The sequence below is a fragment of the Haliaeetus albicilla genome, chromosome 9 (genome assembly GCF_947461875.1).
Source record: "Haliaeetus albicilla chromosome 9, bHalAlb1.1, whole genome shotgun sequence".
Taxonomy (NCBI): Eukaryota; Metazoa; Chordata; class Aves; order Accipitriformes; family Accipitridae; genus Haliaeetus; species Haliaeetus albicilla.
In genome coordinates, this window is record NC_091491.1 from 21,450,428 (window position 1) to 21,475,289 (window position 24,862).

At 38.2% G+C, this 24,862-nt stretch overlaps 1 protein-coding gene across 2 annotated transcripts in view; it reads left to right on the forward strand.

The window, feature by feature from the left end:
* The window catches only part of CLSTN2 (calsyntenin 2), a 416,894-nt gene that overhangs the window by 333,943 nt on the left and 58,089 nt on the right, over window positions 1-24,862 (forward strand). For both annotated transcript variants that reach the window (XM_069792059.1, XM_069792060.1), the window contains exons 6-8: window positions 8,364-8,549; window positions 14,011-14,259; window positions 14,855-14,976. In XM_069792059.1, the coding sequence (XP_069648160.1) occupies window positions 8,364-8,549; window positions 14,011-14,259; window positions 14,855-14,976 (557 nt within the window). The remainder of the gene's footprint in view (window positions 1-8,363; window positions 8,550-14,010; window positions 14,260-14,854; window positions 14,977-24,862) is intronic.

The window sequence follows — 24,862 nt, forward strand, 5'->3', positions numbered from 1 at the left end:
TGACAGATGGTGGTTCCATTAATGTTTCCTCTGGTCAAAAGTTAAAGCACTACAGGATATCCAGTTAGGTTTGAAGTTTTTCCCAATGATTTTTTTTTCCTCTGCATGTAATAACCTCCACATATTCTTACACCATAGGCTTAAAAATTGCAGACTTTCTACATGAGTTTTGACATCCTCAATTCAATTGATTTCAGTAAGTAGTCCATGTGGTGTTTCAGAGCCTGTCTTTTGGAATTTGAGAAGCTCTTTGTGTACTCTTCAGCAGAGAAATCCCTTGGAATAGCAGGATCCAAACACTAGTCACAGCCCTTGTTCTCCAGGATAACTAGGAAGCTGCCTCTTCCCATAGCGACATCTTTTTGTGGTAGTTTGTCCTTCTGAAAACATTAGAAGTCTAACCACATCTAAACCTGGTGTCAAGGAGCTTCAAGAGCAGGGCTGCTCCCTAAAGGAAGGCAAGCCAGGAGCCACTTTTGGTAACAGAGCTGGCAGAGCCTTCATCATCAAGGGCCAACCCCTAACCCAACTGAGGTGAGAAGGGCAGACCCAGAGATGGGGGCCAGGTTCAGCCAAGAGTCCAGATCCTCAGGCATGTTCGTGGTGAGGAGGCATGTCCCAGGAAGTGGATCCATAGATGAGAGTTAGGATCAGGTCACTGGACAGGTCCGTAGTGATGAGGCCAGGCTGTCAAGCCAGAAAGCCAGTCCATGGGTTGACTTCTGCATAAAAGGTTGCATTGGGTTTGTGTGGCAAGGTTTTGGTAGCGGGGGGCGTTACAGGGGTGGCTTCAGTGAGAAGCTGCTGGAAGCTTCCCCTGTGTCCAACAGAGCCAATACCAGCTGGCTCTAAGATGGACCTGCTGCTGGCCAAGGCCGAGCCAATCAGTGATAGTGGTAGCGCCTCTGGGATAACAGATTTAAGAAAGAAAAAAAGTTGCTGGGACAGACAGAAATGGCAGCTGGAGAGAGGAGTGAGAACATGTGAGAGAAACAACTCTGCAGACCCTCAGGTCAGTGAAGAAGGAGGGGGAGGAGATGCTCCAGGTGCCGGAGCAGAGATTCACCTGCAGCCCCTGGGAAGACCATGGTGAGGCAGGCTGTCCCCCTGCAGCCCATGGAGGTCCATGGTGGAGCAGATATCCACCTGCAGCCCAGGGAGGAGCCCACGCTGGAGCAGGTGGGTGCCTGAAGGAGGCTGTGACCCCATGGGAACCCTGCACTGGAGCAGGCTCCTGGCAGGACCTGTGGATCTGTGGAGAGAGGAGCCCACGGAGCAGGTTTTCTGGCAGGACTTGTGACCCCCTGGGGGACCCACGCTGGAGCAGTGTGCTCCTGAAGAACTGCACGCCATGGGAAGGACCCACATTGGAGAAGTTCGTGGAGGACTGTCTCCTGTGGAAGGGACCCCACACTGGAGCAGGGAAAGAGTGTGATGAGTCCTGCCCCTGAGGAGGATGAAGTGGCAGAGACAATGTATGATGAACTGACTGTAAACCCCATTCCCCATCCCCCTGTGCCACTGGGGGGGTTGGTAGAGAATCCAGGAATGAAGTTGTGCCTGGGAAGAAGGGAGGGGTGGAGGGAAGGTGTTTTGAGATTTGGTTTTATTTCTCATTACCCTACTCTGGTTGATTGGTAATAAATTGAGTTAATTTTCCCCAAGCTGAGTCTGTTTTGCCTGTGATGGTAATTGGTGAGTGATCTCTCCTGTCCTTATCTCAACCCATAAGCTCTTTGTTATATTTTCTCTCCCCTATCCAGCTGAGGGGGGGCGGGGGTGGAGTGATAGAAGAGCTTTGGTGATCACCTGGCATTCAGCCAGGGTCAACCCACCACAAAGGTCCCTATGGCTAGACCTGGGGCTGAGCTTAAATAAACCTCCTGGCCCAAGGGTGCAAATGGACGCCCCAAGTGAGGCTTGTGGAGGCTTATAATGGCTTATTAGAGCTCTTGGGGCTCTGACACCCAGTCTGCTCCAGGAAATATCTATTATTATTTAAATGCAGTCTCACAACAAATAATAGTTTAGCCTATGCTGGTTTTTTTGATTCTTACATGTTTATTTTGCACAATTAGGGCTTGTGGTTTTATCACTCAATGGCATATTCAGTGTCACTAGTTCAGGCACAACTGCTATTCCATTATGGTTCGCTAACTCCTGCAACAGCAAACTTTACACTATCCTGCAGTAGTCCAAATTTCTGTCTGTCTCTATTTTTTATGTGTTTTAAACTATCAGCATACTGCAGAAAGAAATGGTGTATATGGATGTTTATTTATGCTTATATCTGCATTCAAATCTCTTAGCAAGCCATGGTGCCTTAGAAGGGCTTTGGAAGTAAGTTTGAGTCTTCTCTTCATGGTGGAGAGGTTTTAACTGAGTCAGATGTTCTGATTAGCATTTCCTTAACAAATCACTCACTGTATTTAGCATGCTTAATATATGTGGCATCAGATTTAGCATTCCTGTCATTTGTATGTTACTAGCTTGTAGATTAGCTGTCAAACCTAGAAATATTTATTAGTTTTTTTTTTTTAATTTTGTTATATGGCTAGTGGTGCTAGATGTGAAATTATCTTTTCCCCTTTAAAATAATGAACAGAAATTTAAAGATTATTTTGCAATGTTGGTTAAAAACATTCATATTTTATGTATACATGTGTATGTATGTGTATGTATATATGTATGCATATATATGTATGTACATATGTATATTATATATATAAAAGTTAATTTTAAAATGGGGGGCAATATAATTTTATAAAAAATATCCTAACTGGTATTTATGGTTGCTATTTATGGTATCAATGTCTGTTATTGAACACACACAAGAAGCATGATCCTAGCTGATACTTAAATTTTGTTTCAATTTTGGCGTAATTTCTACCAAACTCCCCTAGCACAATACATGTCTGCTAGCAGTGGTAGGAGTTGTGGCACCCGTTGTAAAGCTCGGTACTTGGTTCCCAAGAGAAAAAGCATTTTTTTCTATCAGTGGTGTTGAAAGAAAATTGTAGTTTTGTGAGGACAGTGCACTGCTCTTCCAAATATCATTGTACAGCATCTAGAGCTGCCTGGCTGCTGCTTTTAAGATACATGGCATTTCATAAATCATGAAAATAAGTGTACTTTTGGCAAAACTACAGAGATATTTCTGATCTTTTTTGAAATACTTTGTGTATACTGATATTTTTATTTATTCTAGATTGTTTCAGATTTTCAAATTAATAGAGAGCAAAATGTTTACTAAAACCAAATACTTCAGCAAAGTTGTGAAGTGTATAAGATTAAAAAAACCCAAAACACTAAAAAACCAAAACAGCATAATAACCTTTAGCCACGTATCCAGCCTACATAGATAGGAGAGATGAGAAGATGCTGTAGACAAAACAGAAGATCTAGCAATTACATTGCTCTGGGAACCTTCTGTTCCAGCTATTTTGTAGAGATGCTGCAGAGACTCACTAATACCACTACATAAATTTTATCTTACATTTAGCTGCCAGGATGTACATCTTCAGTCCAACATGAGAGAAGTTTTGCATTTCACTGACATAGTAGTTGTGTTGCAATTGTCTTTAATTACCTTCACATCATTTTTAATGTCATGAGGTGGAATCAAAGTTCATGGCCACAGGCATGTAGGAGGAGACATGAATCAGGTCATACCTCCTCTGCATGAGTGCTATACTCTTTCAAGGAAAAAATCAGATTAAATCATTCTTACTGTCATCAAGCATTAGAAATGAATTAAAATATAATACATGGATCACAAGGAAAGAGAGTCATGTACAAAACTGTTTAGTGTGGAGATCAAGGGAAGTCTACATTATCCTTCTGTTAAAAGGAAAATTTTTTTAGTGCATTGGGATTTACTTTTAAAGGCTCAAACTGTCACTGATGTTTGATCCATTTTGATCTTGGAATAGTTTGAGTATCTCAGAGATTGAGATCCAAGTCTACGTAGTTGTTTTACAGTTGATGAAATCTGATCCACAAATGACATTGTGATACTTACACTCTAATGTTATGTTGGAGGTATAATCCAGCTGGGTCTGTGTTATATTGTGTGAAGGAGCTTTATACCACAAGTGGCAAGCAAAAGCCTATTGGATTAAAAAATCCAAACAAAAGCTGTCTTCTGCAGGACTTAACAAGGCTAGTTTTAGTCAAACTTTTCCCATGGGATTAGTCTTCCCCCCTTACTGAGGAGACAGTGCTTATCTTAATAAGTCTGCACTGTAATGTGGTGGTGTCGCATGACAGTTTGTGTCAAAGGAGGAACGATGTTGGTTGTGTTTAGCTAATCTAGTGCAACCTACCATTTCAAATGGGATTATGTATCTTTTGACTGTTTGCATAACCCTAGACATGAGTCACATTTTAAGATACAGTTTTTAAATATCTGAAATTCAGAGGCTTTTGTAGAATGAGGTTAAATAAGACTCTTCTTCTGAGTCAGTTCTAGAGGAATCAAAAAAGTGCCACCACATTCCTGAGGTGAAGGTGCTGATCTTTTGAATGTGTCCAATACAGGATGTTATTCTGGGAGAAAGAAAAATAATGATCTTCACCACATTCAAAATTAAATTAAAGACTTTGGGTTTTCTCACAATAAGCTGTTCGCACTGACACCACTTCTTGCTTGTTCTAACTCTATGCACTTTCCAACATTACTAATTTTACTGGTGGTGAGATACAGAGGGTGCTGGCCTCAGCTTCAACACCTCTGGGGTGCTGAAATGCCATGGGGGCAGGTAGTATATAAATAAGCCAGTTGATTTGTATCAGAGCTATTGCTACCTTTAAGGACTGTACTGCTATCTCAGAATTGTATCATACTCCCGTATCGCCTCGTGCCTGCCTGGGAATGCCTTCTGCATGGAGAGGGACTCCTTGGTGGACTTCCTAAATCTGCACTAAGTCAGTGAAATAAATGCTAGTGGGATTTAGGATGAGGATTGGTCTATGGTGCTGCAGGGGACCAAGGTACAAAGGTTCAAGTCTAGTTGATGTTTTACAATTTAGAGCTGAGATAAATGCGAGTGATTTAGAACGTTCAGTGTTTATGATCTCTGGGTACAAATTACCATTTCTGCCAAGTTGAAAGGTAATGCTGTGAAATGAAATACCTCTTCCAATCAAAGGGATGTTCATGTGGCAGAAATAGAGGTCTTCCATTATTCTTCCTTGTGAGTAATGGCATTTTATATAGCATGTTTTTTATAAGATATTCTTCATATAACTGGAGGTGAGTAGGCAGGGGCAGATATGTTACAGTTAATAATTCAGTCACGTCTTGCATGCCCTAATGAATATTTTGCATGAGTGCCTGTTAATTTGATATAGCAGAGAAATGAAAACGTGGCTGAAACCTGAAAGCTGCTGAGATAGTCAGAAATGTTTCAGATATATATGAGACTTTATTTTTCCTTTGGGGTAGAGTATTATAACATTTTAACTGGTGAATAAGAGACTATAAGGATCAGTAATTTGTATATTAGTAGCTTGTATACAAACGAGCAAATTACTTTATTTTTACCTTAAGTATCTGATAGAATTTGCTGCTCTTGTTCAATTGGAAAAATGTTAACCTTGAGTTTCTGGAATGGATAGAGAACAGAAATCTGTTGTTGTAATGATGTACCTTATATGATACTTGAAATTCTAAGGGAACTGTTTAAGTTGGCAATTGCAGACAAATTATGCAATACTGCAGATCAAATCTAACTTAATATGGAATGAATGGGCTGAATATTATTACCTGAAAATTACTACTGAAATAGCAACTCAGCTGATGTGTGCACAGGCAATAAAGTAATCATAGTTGTCTTTTAGTCAGTGATGCACAAGTCCTAAAGATTTTAGTAAAAATAGATATGAAACATACTTTCAAAATGTTCCATGAAGTCTCACCTTCCCCTTGAGAACAAAATGCTACATGATTACCATTTGGATTAAAAGTCATGAAGAAAATCTGATAATTTTGTAATGCAGACTAGTAACTGTCAGCATCCTATCTCCTTTGTCTGGACTAATGTTTGCTCTACATTTCAAAATGTTTGCATGGACTTTCAGATTTTCTTGTAAATTTTTAATCCAATTTGAGATGCTGGGAGAGAGCACCTTTTTTCAAGCTTTCTGAAAATGAGGTCTGTTGAAAAACACCAAACTTCTTCACCTACTAAATATATCTATATATTTAAAAAATTACTTTTCCTTCAACTGATATTTAGAAAGAATGTCTCTGTCCATTTGCTTTAAGAGATTTCATTGACTGCTAGGACCTGGAATTTTTCCATTTATCTAGTCCTCTTTTACCTAGGACTAAAAAAAAGTCAGAGAAACTTCAGCTGTGTATGCAGGAGTACTTCTTTTGACAAATTTTACAGATACACAGCTGTACACATTAGGTAGCAGAGTTGAATAGTTTTGTGACTTCAAAATAATTAACTATTTGCATCTCTGTATTAATGTGGCATTCTTATTTATGTTGCATGGCAACTTGGCTGGAATTAGCTAAAATGTATGAGAGTTATGAACCTGTAAGAGCAACGAGGAGGAGGCCCACGAAAATGGCCAAAGGGCTGGAACATCTCTCCTATGAAGAAAGGCTGACAGAGTTGGGGTTGTTCAGCCTGAAGAAGAGAAGGCTCCAGGGAAACCTTATAGCAGCCTTCAGTACTTAAAGGGGGCCTGCAAGAAAGAGAGAAACCTTTTACCAAGAACTGTAGTGACAGGACAAGAGGTAACAGTTTTAAACCGAAAGACGGTAGATTTAGGTTGGATATAAGGAAGAAATTCTTTATTGTATGAATGCTGAGACACTGGAACAGGTTGCCCAGAGACGGTGTGGATGCCCTGTCCCTGGAAGTGTTCAAGGTCAGATTGGATGGGGCTTTGAGCAACCTGGTCTAGTGAAAGATGTCCCTGCCTGTGGCAGGGGAGTTGGACTAAGTGATCTTTGAAGGTCCCTTCCAACCTAAACCCTTCTATGAAAATGTGAACTGTAAAGATAGCTGAAATACATGTTAATTAATGCTGCTTGTTTGGGTTTTCTCCAAAGCAGGTTGCAAATACCATAATTAATTGGATTTAAAAATTAAATGCCTCAGTTGAGAAGCATAGTAGTACTTATGGCATGTCCAGGTGGCTGCCTAAGGCAGGTGATTGTTTAAATGTTGTGGGCTGTGAGACATCTGGATAAGCAAGACTACAGATTATTCAGATCTGGCTGAAAGCACGAGTAGTCCTTTCAGCTGTAACTTTTTGTCATTAATACTTCACAAAATTAGTAAGACATTTAAAGATGAGAAGTGGCGCTACAGATGTGTTATATTATCTTTTGGTCACAGTCCAGTGAGACTGATGTATATAGCCTGGTCCTTGGAGATATTTGTTCTGTATCACAAAACTATGAAATTTGACCAAATTCAGTGCAGCAGACAGCCTCATCCCTGTAGAGCTGGCTTGTCATCAGTCACATGGACATTGGAGATCCAGACTGACACCAATTAGCACTTCTTGTCAGGATATGTATGTACCCCATGCTTGTGTGACTCTAGCAGCAGTAGCATTACTTAATTGAGTCTGACACTCTTTTACAAAGAGGGGTGTCGTGGTTTAACCCCAGCCAGCAACTAAGCACCACGCAGCTGCTCACTCACTCCCCCCCCATCCAGTGGGATGGGGGAGAAAATTGGGAAAAATAAGTAAAACTCCTGGGTTGAGATAAGAACGGTTTAATAGAACAGAAAAGAAGAAACTAATAATGATAATGATAACACTAATGAAATGACAACAGCAATAATAAAAGGATTGGATTGTACAAATGATGCGCAGTGCAATTGCTCACCACCGGCTGAACGACACCCAGCTATTCCCTGAGCGGCGATTCCCTGCCCCCACTTCCCAGTTCCTACACTAGATGTGACGTCCCATGGTATGGAATACCCCTTTGGCCAGTTTGGGTCAGGTGCCCTGGCTGTGTCCTGTGCCAACTTCTTGTGCCCCTCCAGCTTTCTCGCTGGCTGGGCATGAGAAGCTGAAAAATCCTTGACTTTAGTCTAAACATTACTGAGGAACAACTGAAAACATCAGTGTTATCAACATTCTTTGCATACTGAACTCAAAACATAGCACTGTACCAGCTACTAGGAAGACAATTAACTCTATCCCAGCTGAAACCAGGACAAGGGGCAAACCCCAATTCTTTAGGACAGTAACTTATTGATGCCAAGTTCAGAAACTTTTATTTTTGTCTTAGACAGTGACCTTTGAGAACAATATGTTATTTAGAATTGTATAACTCCCTTCCCTTTTTTTAACCAGTCTTGTATCTTTTTGTTGGTTTTTTTCAGACTGGAACAAACGGATTGAATACAAGCCCGGTTCTGGCAGCATACCTTTGTTTCCCAGCATTCGTCTAGAAACATGTGATGGACCAGTTTCCTCAATACATACCACCATTGAATTAAAGACCAATTACATTGGAAAGGGCTGTGATCGTGAAACATACTCAGAAAAATCTCTGCAGAAATTATGTGGTATGAATATGGCTTTCAGTTGATATAATATTTTTCTAGATGAAGCGCCAATTCCTTGTGACCTGTAAGCATGCAATACATGAACTTCGTTCAGCTCGTTCATTTTGGATTGTAGCAATGAAAATGAAGGGAGTGGTGATATTTGACTGGTGCTCCATTTTTCTTTTCCATTTCTTTTCACTCTTTTTCGTACTTCTCCCTGCTTTAATTTTTTTCTCTCCTGCTCCTCTTCCTTTCTCTATTTTTTCTCATTCCTCATTTCACCTCTTTTTCACTCTTTCTTCCCTCTGCTACTAATACTGGTGTGACAGTGTTAGTGAGATTTCAGGTATAGATTTGCCATTATAGGAAGACCATACGATTTGATGAGTATTGAATGTCTATCTTGTGTTTCGGTTTTCCTGACTCAGCTTTCTGTTCTGCTGCTAATTACTGTGCTAGAGTAAAAACAAACAAAAAGTAAAGGAACATTTGGGGCAATCATTTGAGCAAAAATATTTAAGAAACATGAATTTCAGAAAAGAGGTATCCTGGTAAAGAAAGGTTGCCTAGTTATTTTCTTCCTTTTTCCTCCTTTTTGATAACTTGCTCTAAAAGATATAAATTAATCTTGAAAGATAGATTAAATACTTGAAGATACTGCTATATTTTTGTGACTTTAAGATTATGTGTATGGCAAAGCAATAGCCACACATCAAGCTGTTTATCTTTTGCTTTTTGAGATCTGCTGTCTCTCCTCCTCTTCTAAAATCCCATCTTCTTAGAGACCTCATCTGATGCCCTGATGGTATGGAGCATTGATTCCCATCTTCACCAAAATGTCTCTTTGCCTGGCTCCTGTCTGAGCTACAGTAGCAAATGTACAATTTTTTTCCATTTAAATGCATGGATTTTGGTTTATGGTGCTTTGGTGTATGGCTTATATTTGCTTTGATAACCACACAATGGTGTTGCAGATATGTTAATATCAATACACTAACCTTTAAGAAATAATTTTGTAAATGAAAATTTTCAGCTAGTGTTACTAAATTATTAAAAAAGGAGAACCAATTCCCAGGGTAAAACAGTTTGCAGCTACTATTACCAATTACCTGTGGAGACTGGGAAAGTGAGGTACAGGTGAGTGGGAGTAGTGAGGTAAGCATTCTCGTAAAATCTGAATATTTTCAACCTGAAAATTGCTTAGTTAAGATTACAGAAACAATCATAATTTTAATGATGTATCTTTACCCAACTGACTGCGATCCTGGAAAAGCAGGAGAAAACCCATCTGTCAACAGTATGCATCTTCATTGTGTTAATGACATTAAAAGTGAGAGGTTGAGCAAGGTTCTGTGACCTATCGGGGACTTGATTTCATAAAATACTAGCATTTTAATAAAAATAAATATGTTATAGATAAAGTCAAGTACTTTTGCCTCCTCTAAGAACCTGTATTGGCAGCAAAAAGAATATTGCTTTATGCCTGTTACAGACCTGAACTGCAAATGGCGCAATCGTTCAGAGCAGATCACTACGTACAAGATCTAAATGACCAAATGATTACATTGACATAAAACACCAATAGCAACTATATCCAACAATGTTATCATTTTAAGTTTAGAACTGAAAGTAGGTACCTTCTGCTGGTGTAAAAATCCTTGGTTGAGGAAGGTTGTGAAAAGTCTATGGGGTTCAGTTTGTAGAGAATGGCTTGACTACCTTACCTGCTGACACTTAAGCAGCAGAGAAGAGAATTTCAAGACTTTCTCTTTTTTTTCTGAATAAACTAGATGTTTCTCAATACTACTCCAATATTAATTCATTGTCTGCGCCATGTGTAAGTTGAAGCTGGTAAAAAGCAGAATGATCACAAACATTTCAGCAGGTCTGTCAATGCCATTATAGTAGTTGCAGGCAGCCTTTGAGCAGGTGGACAGATGTACTGTCTAACATTACTGCTGAACTTCCAGTTTTTACTCAGCACATCTATGAAGGAACAGAATGAAAAGCACTTGAAAAAAATAAATAGAATGTAAAAACTATATGTAAGTGGGGCAGGAAATTCTCATTGCTGAAAGAATATTTTTTTTGTCCAAGGTTTCCATATCTTCACAGAGAATAGGCAGGGTAGAAACTTGTAATAGGACTTTGATAAAAAGGTTGTAAATGACAATGAACTTTACATCAGAATTGCATTTGGACTGGCTTACACTTTGGTATTTAGTTTTTATTACCATCTTTAATGTAGAGAGAACTCTTATGGAAGCAAGTTAAATTATTTCTGGATATCGGTTTTCTCCCAGAAGTAACCTTATTGTATCTAAGGATCGGATGAATAAATTCTTTGAAAAGGAAGAAAACACTGAGGGTTTTTTCTACCAGTAAAGCACTGTGCGATTGCAGAGAGTGCAGAACTGAGTGATCACATACAAATATCCATTTGCGCCACATAAAATGGAAGATTGTCTCTCTATAATTAAGGACCAAGTTTATAAATCCTATACTCATTTCTTCATTTATCTGCTGGAAATCTAGAGAATTCAGATGCTAAGGACAGTGCATTAAAATTCATTTTTTATATGACTGATGGTTTAAGTCTGCTTTTCAATAACCCAGTGATTTGCACTCACTTTGACAGTCAAGATGGGCAGTCAAATTACAGTTAAGTAATTTTAAAGTCAAGGAGTTTTACTGTTGTGTCTCACAGCATTTTAGCAAGCATTTTTTCACCCTGTCATCTGACAATAATAAAAAATAAAGAATGTATAAAAAAACACAATTTGGAGTGCAAAAACATATCCAGAATAAATCTCACTAAAAAAAAATCAGTTAAGGAGCCTAGAATATGGTGGAAAGATGGCTATGGTGCTGTCTTCTTTCCCTCTAAATGTAGATAAAATAGAAAATAATGGGATTGCTAATTCTCACACATGGCAAACAGGAAACTGAAGTATGGAGATGCTGAGTATCAGATTCAAGGCCATGCTCCAGCTAAGAGGGTAGATCCTGCCCTCTCTCCTTTATCCTGGGTTGTGTAGTTTTGCAGGAGGCTTAAAGAAAGTTGTTGATCTGATTGAAAAATAATCATTTGGGCTTGGTTTTATCTGGAAGGTTAGCTTCCAGCTAAGCCACCAGTCTGGTCCAATTCAGCAAGCAGTGTCAGTATGTGGTTATCCTGGCACAAAGTCTGCAGCACAAACATGCAGGGTGGGGAGAGGAGGTGGGGCCAACTCCGTAAGCTGCTTGTGAAAACAAGCACTTTAATATGCAAGGTGTACCTCAGGGGTCTCAGTCAAAAACTGTGCTTAATGCAGTGGCTCCTGCATCGTTCTGGAAACATTTTAGAAGAAAAGGGCATCAGCCACTACATTTTGGAAGGGTACTGATCCAGTAGCATGATAAGACTCTTCTGGGAACACCTCCGGATACATCCTGTTTGTATTGCTCCAGGTCTGTGTATGTACATGGCTGAGCAGCTTGGGATGCTGGTTGGATTTATTAGGATCGAAACAGTATGATTTCTTCCAGCTAAATCTCCCAAGCACATAATCCAATAGTTGTTCTCAGGGCAGGATTAACACATGCTAACAGGATGAGGTTCCAAAGTAACCCATAAATCTCCATAAAAATATGGGCAGATAAAGTAGAACCTGTTGAGCTTGGTACTGATTACCCAAATGCTCTTACACAAGCCTGACCTTCAGTTGGGAAAATAAGGTAGTTTACTTGAGTATCTTGCTGAATCAGAGTTTAACAAGCAATATGAGAGACTTCCATTTTGGAGTTTTTCCACAGATTCATTCCAGTGGAAAAAACAGATCTTTCCAAATAGAGAGAGGGAAGCATGAAGCTGCTTCTTTCAGCCCATAATTTACCCAATATAAGCATGTGCCCATTTAAAAGCATATTTCCTTTGATATACATCACGGTGCAAGCAATTTCTGTTCGTTCTGTAAGTTTAAAAAATGATCATAAAGATTAACAGAAAAGGAAATTGATTGAGAAAATTATGGTTCTACTTAATGTCCTGTGCAAGTAATTTTATTTTTTAGTGGCTTGAATTAAGAAAAAAATAGAAAGTTTATCACAGATTGTGCCATCTAGATAAATTGATTTTGATGTATTCCTGTTGATAACACCTGTGTATTAAGCAGTGCAGTGTGGTGTATTATCCAGAATTACAATTTATAAAATAAATACATCTTGTCTCTGTGCTCAAATTCTAAATATGTAAGTGTTAGGTTTGATATTACTATCACTTCAAAATAACATCATTTTACTGTAATAAATTTTGGGGAATTGTCTAAGAAATTCAGTTACTGAATTATATGAATGTTTTCATATAATATAATGATAATTATAATACTTTTAAAAAAAATCCCTAGGGTACAATTCCATACATTCTTGGCTTAAAATTCTACACTGCTGCAGAGAGTTGGGATCTATTTTTCTCTCCTTGGATGCTGAAGGAGGCTGGGATAACTTACTAGTGTGGGATTTTTTATGCAGTTGCGGTTTGTTCACCATATTCTTACTTGACAAAGCATCAACAAGAATACAAAGAGTGTTTGTGCTTTTTACTCTGGGAAGCATACCTTCTGCTAAATGATATCTTTCAGCAGCTAAGTAAAGGCTTTGGTTAGCTCATTACATGTTTTTAAATGTGACAATTGTTAAGCTGTAACAAAACACAGAGCTCTAAAGAATTGTGCTATTTTATCAGATCTTGGCACCACAGTGTTTTCCATTTCTGTTTTTTTGTTTTTCCCAATTCTAACAGCTACTGTGTAGCTGGGAACCACTTTGTTAATGATTTACTTTTGGGTTGGAGGAGGGGGCTGCTAATCTGAATTGTGACTACCACTTAAAAGTCTTAGATCTATCATTAGACAAGAACACATGGAGTTACAACCATCACTTATCTGCCAGAAGCCGGCATAAAAGTGATATATGTTTTAGGGTGAATACTCTGTATGTATTGACATTCATACTAACATTATCGTGAATATCCATGGATGTCTACTGGATATTAGGTGACATGTCCTAGATTCATCCCACTGTACTGTATTTTGCAACACATCACCCCCACATATCGTGTATATCTATGCTATCAAGGAGGGAAGATACAAAGCTTCCCAGCTGGATGGAGAGAATTTGGTTTTAGTCTTAGCAGTTCTCGAAATAACTGAAGAAATGTCATTAATGAGTTTTAGAAAATAATGAGAAGTTTCAAGAAAGATAACTTTAAAATATTTTCTGTAGTTTTCTGTGCAATGCATTTAATCTAGATAACTCCTACTGGCTTACTGTGGTTGGTATTTTATAATGTGTATGTGATTTGACAGTGAAGTTAGTAGGACAATTTGGGTAGTAAAAATAATCTAAAGAGCGTGACTCAGAACCCTGGCCTATATTAAATTAATCTTCACAGCTTTTTCATTAGTCTCTCATCATGTTATTCATTATATGTCATTTGCAGGAGCTTCTTCAGGTGCCATTGACCTGTTACCATCTCCCAGTGCAACAACTAACTGGACAGCTGGGCTTGTCATGGATAACAATGACATGATTTTTAAATTTGATGGAAAGCAAGGAGCCAAAATCCCAGATGGAATAGTCCCAAAGAATTTAACTGATCATTTCACCATCACTCTGTGGATGAAACATGGACCTAGTCCAGGATTAAGAGCTGAGAAGGAGACTATTCTCTGCAACTCTGACAAGACAGGTGAGTCTGTGTATTGAAAAAACGTTAGGCAAAGGGCATAACAAAGTTAGTAGAGTGTTACCATCTCTTCTCATTTAATTTGGTTGGAAAAAAAAGTTACTAAGCACAGATGGTGCCACTCTAAGCATTGCTGACTTGATAGCTTATTGAGGGGACTGATGTCTACCTTAGTTTCAACACTGGTTCTCTTCTTGGATAATCTCTGTGAACATGTCTGTAGATTTTTCAGGAATTGGTTGATAAAATAATTAAATTAGGTTTACTTTTTTTTATTATTTAGATTGGGAAAAACATTTCTAATTCTTCACTGAAACTAGTTAGATTAAGTATTGATTTGGATTTTATTTATTAGTTTGGACATAACACTTCCATAAACAAAACTAATACAGCATAATTCAGGAAGATGGTTACCATATGTGGCTTCCCAGAGAAACATAATCATCTATGATATTGAGAAAGGTCAATTATTTTGGATTTTTTTATCTGGTTTTTTTTTGTCTTTTAGCTGTATATTGCTTTCAGACACAATCATCTAAAAAAAAAAAAAGGGTTGCTGATAGTTCAGATCACTGATCTTGTTGGTCCCTCCTTTCAGAGATGAACCGACATCACTATGCCCTGTACGTGCACAACTGCCGATTAGTATTTCTGTTGCGCAAAGACTTTGATCAGGCTGACACCTTTCGTCCTGCGGAGTTCCACTGGAAACTGGATCAGGTACCTGTGGTTTTCTCTTATCTGTAACCCATCCTTCTCTTCATCCCCTTTAGAAATCATAGAGAAGGACTCAAATCCTAGGGTAACTGCTTTGGGAAATTGGAAATCTACTGCAATTATGTTGCAACTTGTAACTGTTATGACTCTAATTGGGATCCACATAAAAAAAAGATGAATGAGTTAACTTGATTGAGCCATTTTATACAGTAGGTTTTTTAATTGAGTCATTTTAAACAGTAAGTAGAGGTTTATATCCTTCAGCAATGGATAGAGACATGACATTGCATATAGTTCCCTAAAAGTTTTCCATTTATCATTAAAAAAAATATATACTTTATCGGCACAATGGAAGTGATGGAAACCTTTTTAATAAAGAGTATGCCGACACACAGAAAGGCATTTGTAATATACTGTAAATCTAATCTGCAGAATTTTATTTTCATCTGCTGTGCCGTATGTAATTTCTCCTTATTATGAAGAGTATATAGCAAAGGAATTATTATTAAAGAGATAAGAGTTGCCTTTCATAGATTTATTAATTCTAAATAGGATAAGGATCATTTGGATGAAAGAAGAAGGACTTCAGCAAAATAGTATTTTCTCAAAGCAAGTTTCTTCATGTCTTTGAGTCAAAATTATGATATTGAAGGTGTAGATATAGGAATGGTTACTTTCCTAATTCACCTTCAATATGCATATAAAAAGATTATCTTTGTTGTGATTATCAGATGAATGTGTTAAGAAATCATTAACCAGTTTGGAAGCAGTTTCTGCTGTACTTGATATGAGATCTTACAGTGTTTAGAGAGGGGAAAATTTACATTAAATCATATTGAAGATTACAAGTCATAAGTAACTGATGTCACCTCAGATAATGCTGTTCTGAGTGCTGAAAATGGATTTGTATTTCTAAACTGTATACTAAGCATCTAAATTAATGACAATATAAAGTTTATGTAAAGTATTTTGACTTTGAAATTTGAAAGCATTCAACTTCAATATCCTTACAATGAGAAAGGACCAATGTCCTCTCAGTAAATGAAATTTGTGTGTAACTCCTATAACTTAGCCATGACAAAATACTGAAAAATATACTGTCAAAGATAATTTTCCATTCACGGGGGATGTATTTGATTGTGTGAAAGAACTTTTTCATCTCTACTGCCATCTACAATTACTTTTTTCTTACTCTACTTTCTCCACATCATTTCTATACTTTAAAAAAAACAACAGGAAAATGGCATAAAATGGAAAGTACAGAAATGCTAACATCTTTCTGATTATTTTTTTCTTTCTTATATCACAAAAAATCCAGTGTATCCTGAACTATTGTTTTTTCTTATCAAGCAAATTTTGTGTATGATTAGCATCCATGTTATTGATGAGCAACATATATTCTTTACACTTCTATTCTGACACTATCATTTCCTTGCAGAAAGTGCTGCTCATCTCAGAAATCTACTTCTGGATGGTCTATTGATTTGGGAAATGTGTATGAATTTGAGGGTTCTTTGTTTCAAAGCAACATGCTAAGACTGTGTGTATCTAACTAGTTAAGTGCAAGTGCCATTTTTTCTCTAACAAGGAATAAAGAATACCTTGGGCAAGTCTACAGATTTTGTCTGAAATTAATAAACCTAGAATTGCACCAGCAGACAACATCTCACATCTTCAGCTAGACATTTAAGTAGAATCCTAAATATCTGGTGACAGGAACTCATTGTTTGTGATGTAAATCCTAAAGGAACCCAAGGATTTCAACTTAGGGATAACTGAATAAGTCCTTGGAGATATTTTGAGATTTAATCGAGTGTACTCTGAGTTATGTTTCTGGAGAGAAGTTATTTTGTTGAAGCTATCTCAGCAAGAGCATATACTAAAGGCAGTCCAAAGGACTGCTTGACATATTAATTTTTTTATTTCTACTGTTTGGTTCTAAACTGTATTATTTCACTATCTGCCAATAATTATTTGTGTAACCTAAAATATGCTCCCAAATTGTAGCACTACAGAAAAGTTGAGCTGCAGTTGGGCACTGAAGGGAGAACCTTCCTAACTAGTATTGAAAACTCCTATATGATGGAAACTAGAGATAGAAAAGATCTTTTAGCTCACATCATTAATTTCCTTTCATTCAGCTACTGTCAATTCATTTCCACAGTATATTTTCAACTGCTCTTTCTAGCTGAAAAAGAATGTAAGATTAAAGTATAAATAAAGTTTGTTATGGGTTGTGTGACTAGACTTCCATGATGATTAATTTATATTGTCATGGTGATACTGTTGTAAGTTTTGTCATGAAGGGACCTGGTAAAGATTGCTTCTTTACCTCTTCTTCAAAGCTCCATCTGGCCCATATGGTGGAGTAAATTAAAAGAAACTGAAAATAAAACACACGTGAATAATGGGCTGGTAAGGAACTTGCATGGTATTGAAGACAAAGCAGTTGGAAATTTTCACTTCAAAGTAGCAAAATTATGCCAGCTTCTAAATAACTACCTGGAGTGGTCTACCTTAGAAAGCACAGGATATTTTAAAACCACATCAAAAAGCAAGTTAGCGTCCCACTACAAACTCCTCTGGATCTCAATATGAAAAGAAGTTAGGGCTAGATTTTCACAAGTAGATTAAGTGCTGTAGACACTTCTGAAAATCCTGCTAGTTGAATATTTGCATATTTAGATACTGAAATACCTCTGGAAATCTCACCTTTGGAACTGTTCATTCTTTAGTGGCATACCCTCAGATTCCTTTTTTTTTTTTAAGAAAAGTATGGGAATTAAGCTGTACCTAACTGTTGTACAGTTTCTCACCACCTGCACTGCACTGTGATATGGGATGCTGTAGACGCCATTGCATGTATGACTGGAAGAACTTCAAGGGTTGGTACCAAGCACAGCCATAGTAGAGTAAAATGTGGCAGAGTACTTTATTGATTAGCTCACTTTATGATTGTGACAACAATCTGTAGCTTGTTTTTTTCTGAGAGGAATCTTGTGACCTTGGAATAGAGTGAAGCACAAACTAGTGAAGTCATTTATCATTCTTACCGCAGAGTAGTAAAATTTGTTATACCAGCTGCTTTGGGCTCTACCTAGTCCTCAAGAATACTCATTCTTTCAAGGCACTGACCAAGAATATGAGTTTATTGTAATTCCAAATTTAATTTAATTTTCTAGATCTTGTTTCTGTGGCAGGTGGGCGTGGCACACATCTTAGTTGCAGACTCCATTCCTGGCTGAATACAAGGAGTCACATAACATTTTATATAGCTGCACCTGAGCAGCGCATCTGAAACCTTGTGATACATGCAGCCATCATAAGTGTCACGAATAGCAAGCGTCTGAAACCTCCACACAGTAGTGGCTGCCAAGTTAGCTCTGGGAAGACTGTGTCTTTAAGTTAGGTCTTAGACCTAAGGATTTATTCTCAGTATGGCTTTCAGTATATTTAGCCCTATTTGCTACTTTACACTTAATGGACTTTGCTAAGCTAATTTTTTACTTATTGTGCTAAGGATGCATGACCTGAGAGTGTCATAATCCTGGGCATATGTGCCTATAGTATTGAACTGCTAACACATGAGATGATTATGTCTGCAAAACGTGCTAATAATCAGAGGTAACAGACTTTAGAATGAAGGTATCCTTGTTACTTACAAAACACACAGGGAAAAAAGAAATTGATATAGTTTGGTTTTTCCCCCCACTTTCATCCTTTTGGAAATTAACTATCTTAGTTGTGAGATAATCCATTAGTAGTAATCTGGAAGAAAAGGTATGGAAGGAACCATGTTAAAGAAAATCAGTATCAAGTCTATAATGCATGCTGGGTAATAAAAACTGCATGGTTTTCCCAAACAACTGCAACAGATGCCCAATTAGAGGTGTCTCCTTCCTTTTACTTATTCCCATTTCCTTGGAAGTGCAGGTGTTTCCTTTGTTTCAGAATCCTGACCTTTTTTTCACCTTTTTTCTGAGTTTCCCATGCAAAGGTTTAAATTGTGTATCATGATGTGCTTGTCAACTTTTTTATCATTTCTTTTCTCATACTTAACTATAAGACACTCTTAAACCTGAGAACCTATTATGAAAAGTTTTGTCACCAAAGTCAGTAAAAGGCACCTAAATCATCATCTAATTGTCTCAAATGGGTAGGAACATAGATGTGATTTTAAGTGAATTATTTAGGCAGCTAAATATAAATTTGGACCATATAAGAATAACATATGAAATATAAAAACTTTTTCTTCATTTTTCTTGGAAAGCTGTGATAAGTTATTTTAGGGTTCCCTACTATTGGGATGCTCATATGCATATACGCTTATCTTGTGGACATGTGACTGGTTTTAAGAAAATGATCAGATTGTACAGCCTCTTGTTGCACACGGGAAATAACGGCATGTGAGATGGGTCTGGTAAGGGCCTGAGCTTTCTATCTCCATACAGCACAAAAGTACCCTTGGAGACTTGGGAGTTGGTGAACATCTTAACTTACATCTCTGATCATGTTTCCCTTCAGCCACTGGTGCTATGTCCAGCCTTGTAAAATTCCTTGATGCAGGTATGCCAGGACTGCAAAAGAGATCAGTTTATAATGAGACTATGTACATTAGAAATGGAGGTCTGTTGAAATCAGTGGGAAAATGTTCATTGATTTTAACAAGGGCAGAATTTCACCCTAGAGATGTTAAAAAAAAAAAAAAAAAATCAAGTCTTCTCATTTCTTTTTCTTTCGATGCAAAGATATTTCCAAAAGCACTTCAGGGACCTCTGTTAGCAACTCTGTTGTAAAAGTCCGAACTAGTGCCCCTTCCTCTCATTGTCATCCACAGGAAAAACCTCTTTTGATCCTCGAATTTCTGCCATAAGAAGTGACAATTCTTGTGTGTTCCCCATTTCTGGTTATTTAGTGAGAACTCTCTCCCTCAATTTCTGTCCATTTTAACTGCTGTTTTCTATAACCTGCACAGAACCAAATAAAAATAATAGTTTGAGTAATGAACCAAGGCATTCAAGCCTTTGGTGACAGTGGAAAACATAACATTAAATAGGACAATGCACAGTGTATTTCACACTCTGTTCATCATGGATATTAAGTTTCTCGTACTAATATTGAGGGCAATCAAGCCAAGAGGTATTTTTCCTTCCACTAAATCAATAGAATAAGAATACTTCTTTGAGTGGGAGAAGGGATCTTAGCCATGGATGAACATTTTTTTTAATCTACTTGTTTTTATTCACAATAGGAAATTATTTTCTGTTTTATACCCATGTTATCATACTGAAAATAGTCTTCCAGCCCACAAGCAAAATTGGTATTGAACCCGTTAAAAAACAGGGAATGCACTGCATGATCTGGAGTCATTCTAAGTCAGCAAAAAAGTGATAAACGTATAGAAAGTTATTGTTTGTTTTTTAAGATGAGATAAATTGCTTTGAATAATCCAAAATAAGCCTGTAGTGCTTTTCATTGTAGAAAAGCCCTGAACAATTATTTTCATTATAGGAACTAGAGAAGGAGGTTTAGATAAATCTGAATATGATGCATTCTACCTCTTTGTGTGCACATAGATGCTGAAGGATCAAGGCAAGGCCTTCCGTTGGCATTTAAGACCTTCACTGACCACACACAATAGGGTCTTCTACCTGTAGAAAGCAGTCTTGTCCAGTCAAGCCCTTCATTCCCATTTACTTTTTAAAATAAGCTACTGTGTAAGGACACAATAGAGCAGGAACTGACTTTCGAAGAAATGTATGTTACATGGTAAGAGGGCAAAACAAAAGGGATTTGGTATCTGGACTTTTTCTTAGTTAAATTAGCTATTTCCATTAAATTACAACATTTATGAGTGAAAGTTCTTCTTATATGCTGGATTTTTAGAAATTGGTTGATTTTGTGCATCTAGTTTTGAGAAGACAATCATTCACATTATGAAAGCCCTAGGTGCCCGCCTCCTTGAGAGACTCAGAGAGAAAAAAAAAAAAGAGTAATATATATATGGAAAGAACATAGTATTCTCAGTCCTAGAGGGTTAAGGGTATACAGGAGAGATAGAATGGTGCAAGCTTCCATCATCTCTGTGCACTGAAGTTCACTTCTAGATGAAAGACCTCAGGCTTGTCAGTCCCATGCTTTCCAACATGATCCCCTATTGAAAGTTAACTTTTTTTTTATGATAGTGTTTAGTTGTTCATTTTTACTTGAAGCTCAGAAGAGTTTCTTATGCTCTTAATCGCTTATTTTACAAATTGGTATGCAGACCTGCACTGCTCTATGCATACCTCTTTAATAAAACAACAGAAAGAAGTTAGGTGTTTTTTTTACAGAGCCAGTAAAAAATAAATCATAAATGAATTATGCTAATCCTGCAACAGAGATGAAATAATTCCAAGACTTTAAAAGTCTTTGCAGCATCCACGGCATCCCAAGTGTCTTACGTTATAGCCTTGTCTATTCTGACACAGTTTATTTACCAGTTTCCATCCTTAAATGCTATTTTGACAAATTTTTATACAGCATCTTGCTTCAAAACAGCTTTTGCTAGCACAAGGACAAGTCAGCAGTGCTGATAAATGCTGAAAATACTCTTTGAGATTCCAGTTGAAAGAAGCTTGTTTAATACAGATTTTTAATGCAACTGCAATATCACTGCTAATAACAAAATCTTGACAAACAAATCATAATGGCTGGCAAGAACTTGCTTTGTGACATACAAAAATTCCTTTGGGCCATCTCTGAAGTATTCCCTATAAATTGGCCTGGTTTTGTGCATTTCTGATTTCTGCAGTCCAGCCCAGTGTGAAATGCAGTGACTGCTCTGTGCTTCTTTAAAACTTCTATGACCCTTAATGAGCAACTGAGCTGCCTGCAGAAAATATTTTATAATTTATCTATTTGCATTTACTTGAAATTATTTGGACATGTTTTTCTGTATTTGTATTCTGCATTTTGCAGTTTTGTCATTTTTCTGAACATGACAGTTTTATTACTGTCGCGCTTTCCCATCGCGACAATCTAGGAGTCACGATGCATCGCCAGGGACTCACCCTGGGGAGAAACGGACCAACACAGATACTGTGGATCAAGTGATTTCTCCGTTTATTTGCTGCGTAACACTCGGTTATATACCATAACCATGCGCAAACCATCTACTGATTGGTTAACATGTGCTGTTCACACGCCTAAAGCAACAGTTTCATTGGATAAGGTCTTCTGATCACGCGAATGATTCCTCCTGTCTGTGTCTTGCCTGGTGTCCTGCTTTCAGTCACATAGGCCCAACTTGTTCAGCATTTTGTGCTTATTTCATCAAACTTTGTAGCAACAGTTAGCCTTCGCTACGTCCTTGAGGCCTGCTGCTTGCAGAGGCCTCTGGCTCACAGATTGAACAGTCCCATTGTATCTCTTGTTCACTATGTGTCTATTTTTCTAATTATCCCACAATTCCCCCTCCCTAAGGACAATTGAGCTAAACTTCATTTACAACAGGTGAGTACAATACGTAGGCTTGCATAGTTTGCTTAACTATTCTATCTAGCATATTTTTCAAAAGCACTAGAGCACAGGGAATGATCATACAGATAACAGCCAAAACACACAGACCCCCAACTATGGAAAGACCCCATTTTTTCAACCAGCCAAACCAATCCCTAGGAACATCTGGAAGACCTACTACCTTTATGGCGTCTTGGAGTTGTCGAATAATCTCAGCTTGTCGTCTGATGGTTCTCAGCGTGTCGGTGTTGTTTTTAAAGTCTAAACAACAAAATTCTGGAAAAACGGTGGTGTTCTGCTTACACCCTACATCAAATTGGGCCAATAAAAAATCTATGGGTGGAAGTAATACGTGTAATTGATTCATAGTTGTTTCTTGAAGATTTGCTAATTCATCAATGACTCGAGCAGTGGCGTTTCCTTGCTTTAAAATCAGGCAGGCTAAAGCTTGTATGTTCATTCTGTTTACCGAAGGTCCTACTGGATTAAGTGATGAAATCGTCAAATATAGAAAATTGGTGGGTAGACGAACTGTGGGATCACAGGAACCATCCAACTTCACCATCTGCACGTTTATTCTTTCTCAATGTGTCACGTTGACTAAGTCCTTTTCCGTGGGTGCCCAGGCTTTCAGTCGCCCTATGGAACATAGTCCTCCTCGCAGTCCTAGGGGTATCACTTTCCTTGTACATCTGGTTGGATCCATTTGGCTGGCACCCATCTGGGTCCACTGTCTGTCTGGACACAGGCGTATCCTCGCCCCCACTGTAAAATGGGTACCGGTCCTTGCCACTCCATTGTGACTGGATCTCAGTACCGAACTGGCGCTCCTAGCACGCAGTCAGACAACGACGTAGCAGAAAAATGTTGTTGTGCTGCAGTGTGATGCTGAGATGGGTCTGAATTACCCCCTGGCATATGATTTAGTACCATGCAGGCCTTGGCTAACAGTTCATTTTGGTAGATTACAGGTACCTTCTCCCCCTCCCTACAGCGATCTAACTGCGTCTTCAGGGTTTGATGGGCTTGCTCAACTATTGCTTGACCTGTGGAATTGTAGGGTATTCCGGTTGTATGTGTGATGCCCCATTTATTTGGAAATTCGCGAACCCAAGAACTGACATAGTTGGGGCCATTATCTGTTTTTATCTCTTTAGGGACCTCCAAAACACTGATTGCTTGACAAATATGTCGTATGGTGGCCGTCGCATTACTCTTAGTTTCGGCAGTGGGACAGGTATAACCGCTACAGGTATCTACAGTAACATGTAAATATTTCCAGGGTTTAAAAGGTTCATAGATAGTAATGTCTTGTTGCCAAATTTGATTTGGTTGTAGACCTTGGGGGTTAATACCCCATGTCCAGGAGTTAGTTTGACGACAGTGTGGACAAGAAGCAACCACTGCTCGAGCATCAGACAAGGGTAGTCGAAATTGCTTTGCTAGTGCCCTTGTCCCTTGATGAAAAAATTCATGAGAAAGTTTGGCTTGTTGTAAAATGGGAATACCTATTGATTGGATGAGGGTTCCTGCTGCTTTGTCTGCATGAGCATTTCCCTCCATTAAGGCGCCCGGTATCTGTGTGTGACTATTAATGTGTGTAAAAAATACAGGGCTTTGTCTTTTTTCTAAAACTGACAAAAGTTCCTGAGCAGGCCCAGTCCCTCCTGGCAAAATTTGTTTACATCGTTGTGTTAATCTATACACATATTCGCTGTCTGTGACAATGTTTAAAGGGGTGGTAGGCCAAGTAGTTAGAGCAGTTAATACTGCATGTAATTCTAAAATTTGAACCCATCCTTGACTTTTCCAAGTTCTGGTATGCCATCGGTTGTCAGAAAACCAGGCCATAGCTGCCTGTTGGGTCGCTCCAGAGGCATCAGTGAACACTGTAAGGCCTTGGAGGGGTTTTTCTGAAATGTGTGTTTGTGGTTTAAAGGTTGATGATAAAAGGCTTTTAATGAGAGGGTCACCCCTAGCTGGGATAATTTGTCCCATAAAATCTGCTAAGGCTGCTTGCAAATACATATCAAACGTTATTAATTGTTCAAAATTATGGGGACTGACAGATGTTGAAATAAATTTAGGATCTCTCCCAGATAACTGCTGCGTTCACCGTCGTCCTCGAGAGATCGCATCTGCTAATGCCACTAAAAATTGTGGTGCAGCTTGCTTTGGGTAACTGGTATACAGCCACAACAGAGGGCATACCCGTGAATTGATAAATTGATATATCAGTCCGTTTGCTCCTTCTCGTTGCATGGTTATATGTAATTCTAGTGGGACTTCTGGGGTATAACGGTTGAGACTCCTGTGAGTCAATTTAGTAGCTATCTGCTGTAACACAGCTTTTTGTGTACTTGTCAATGCTTGAGGAGCTGCGACATCT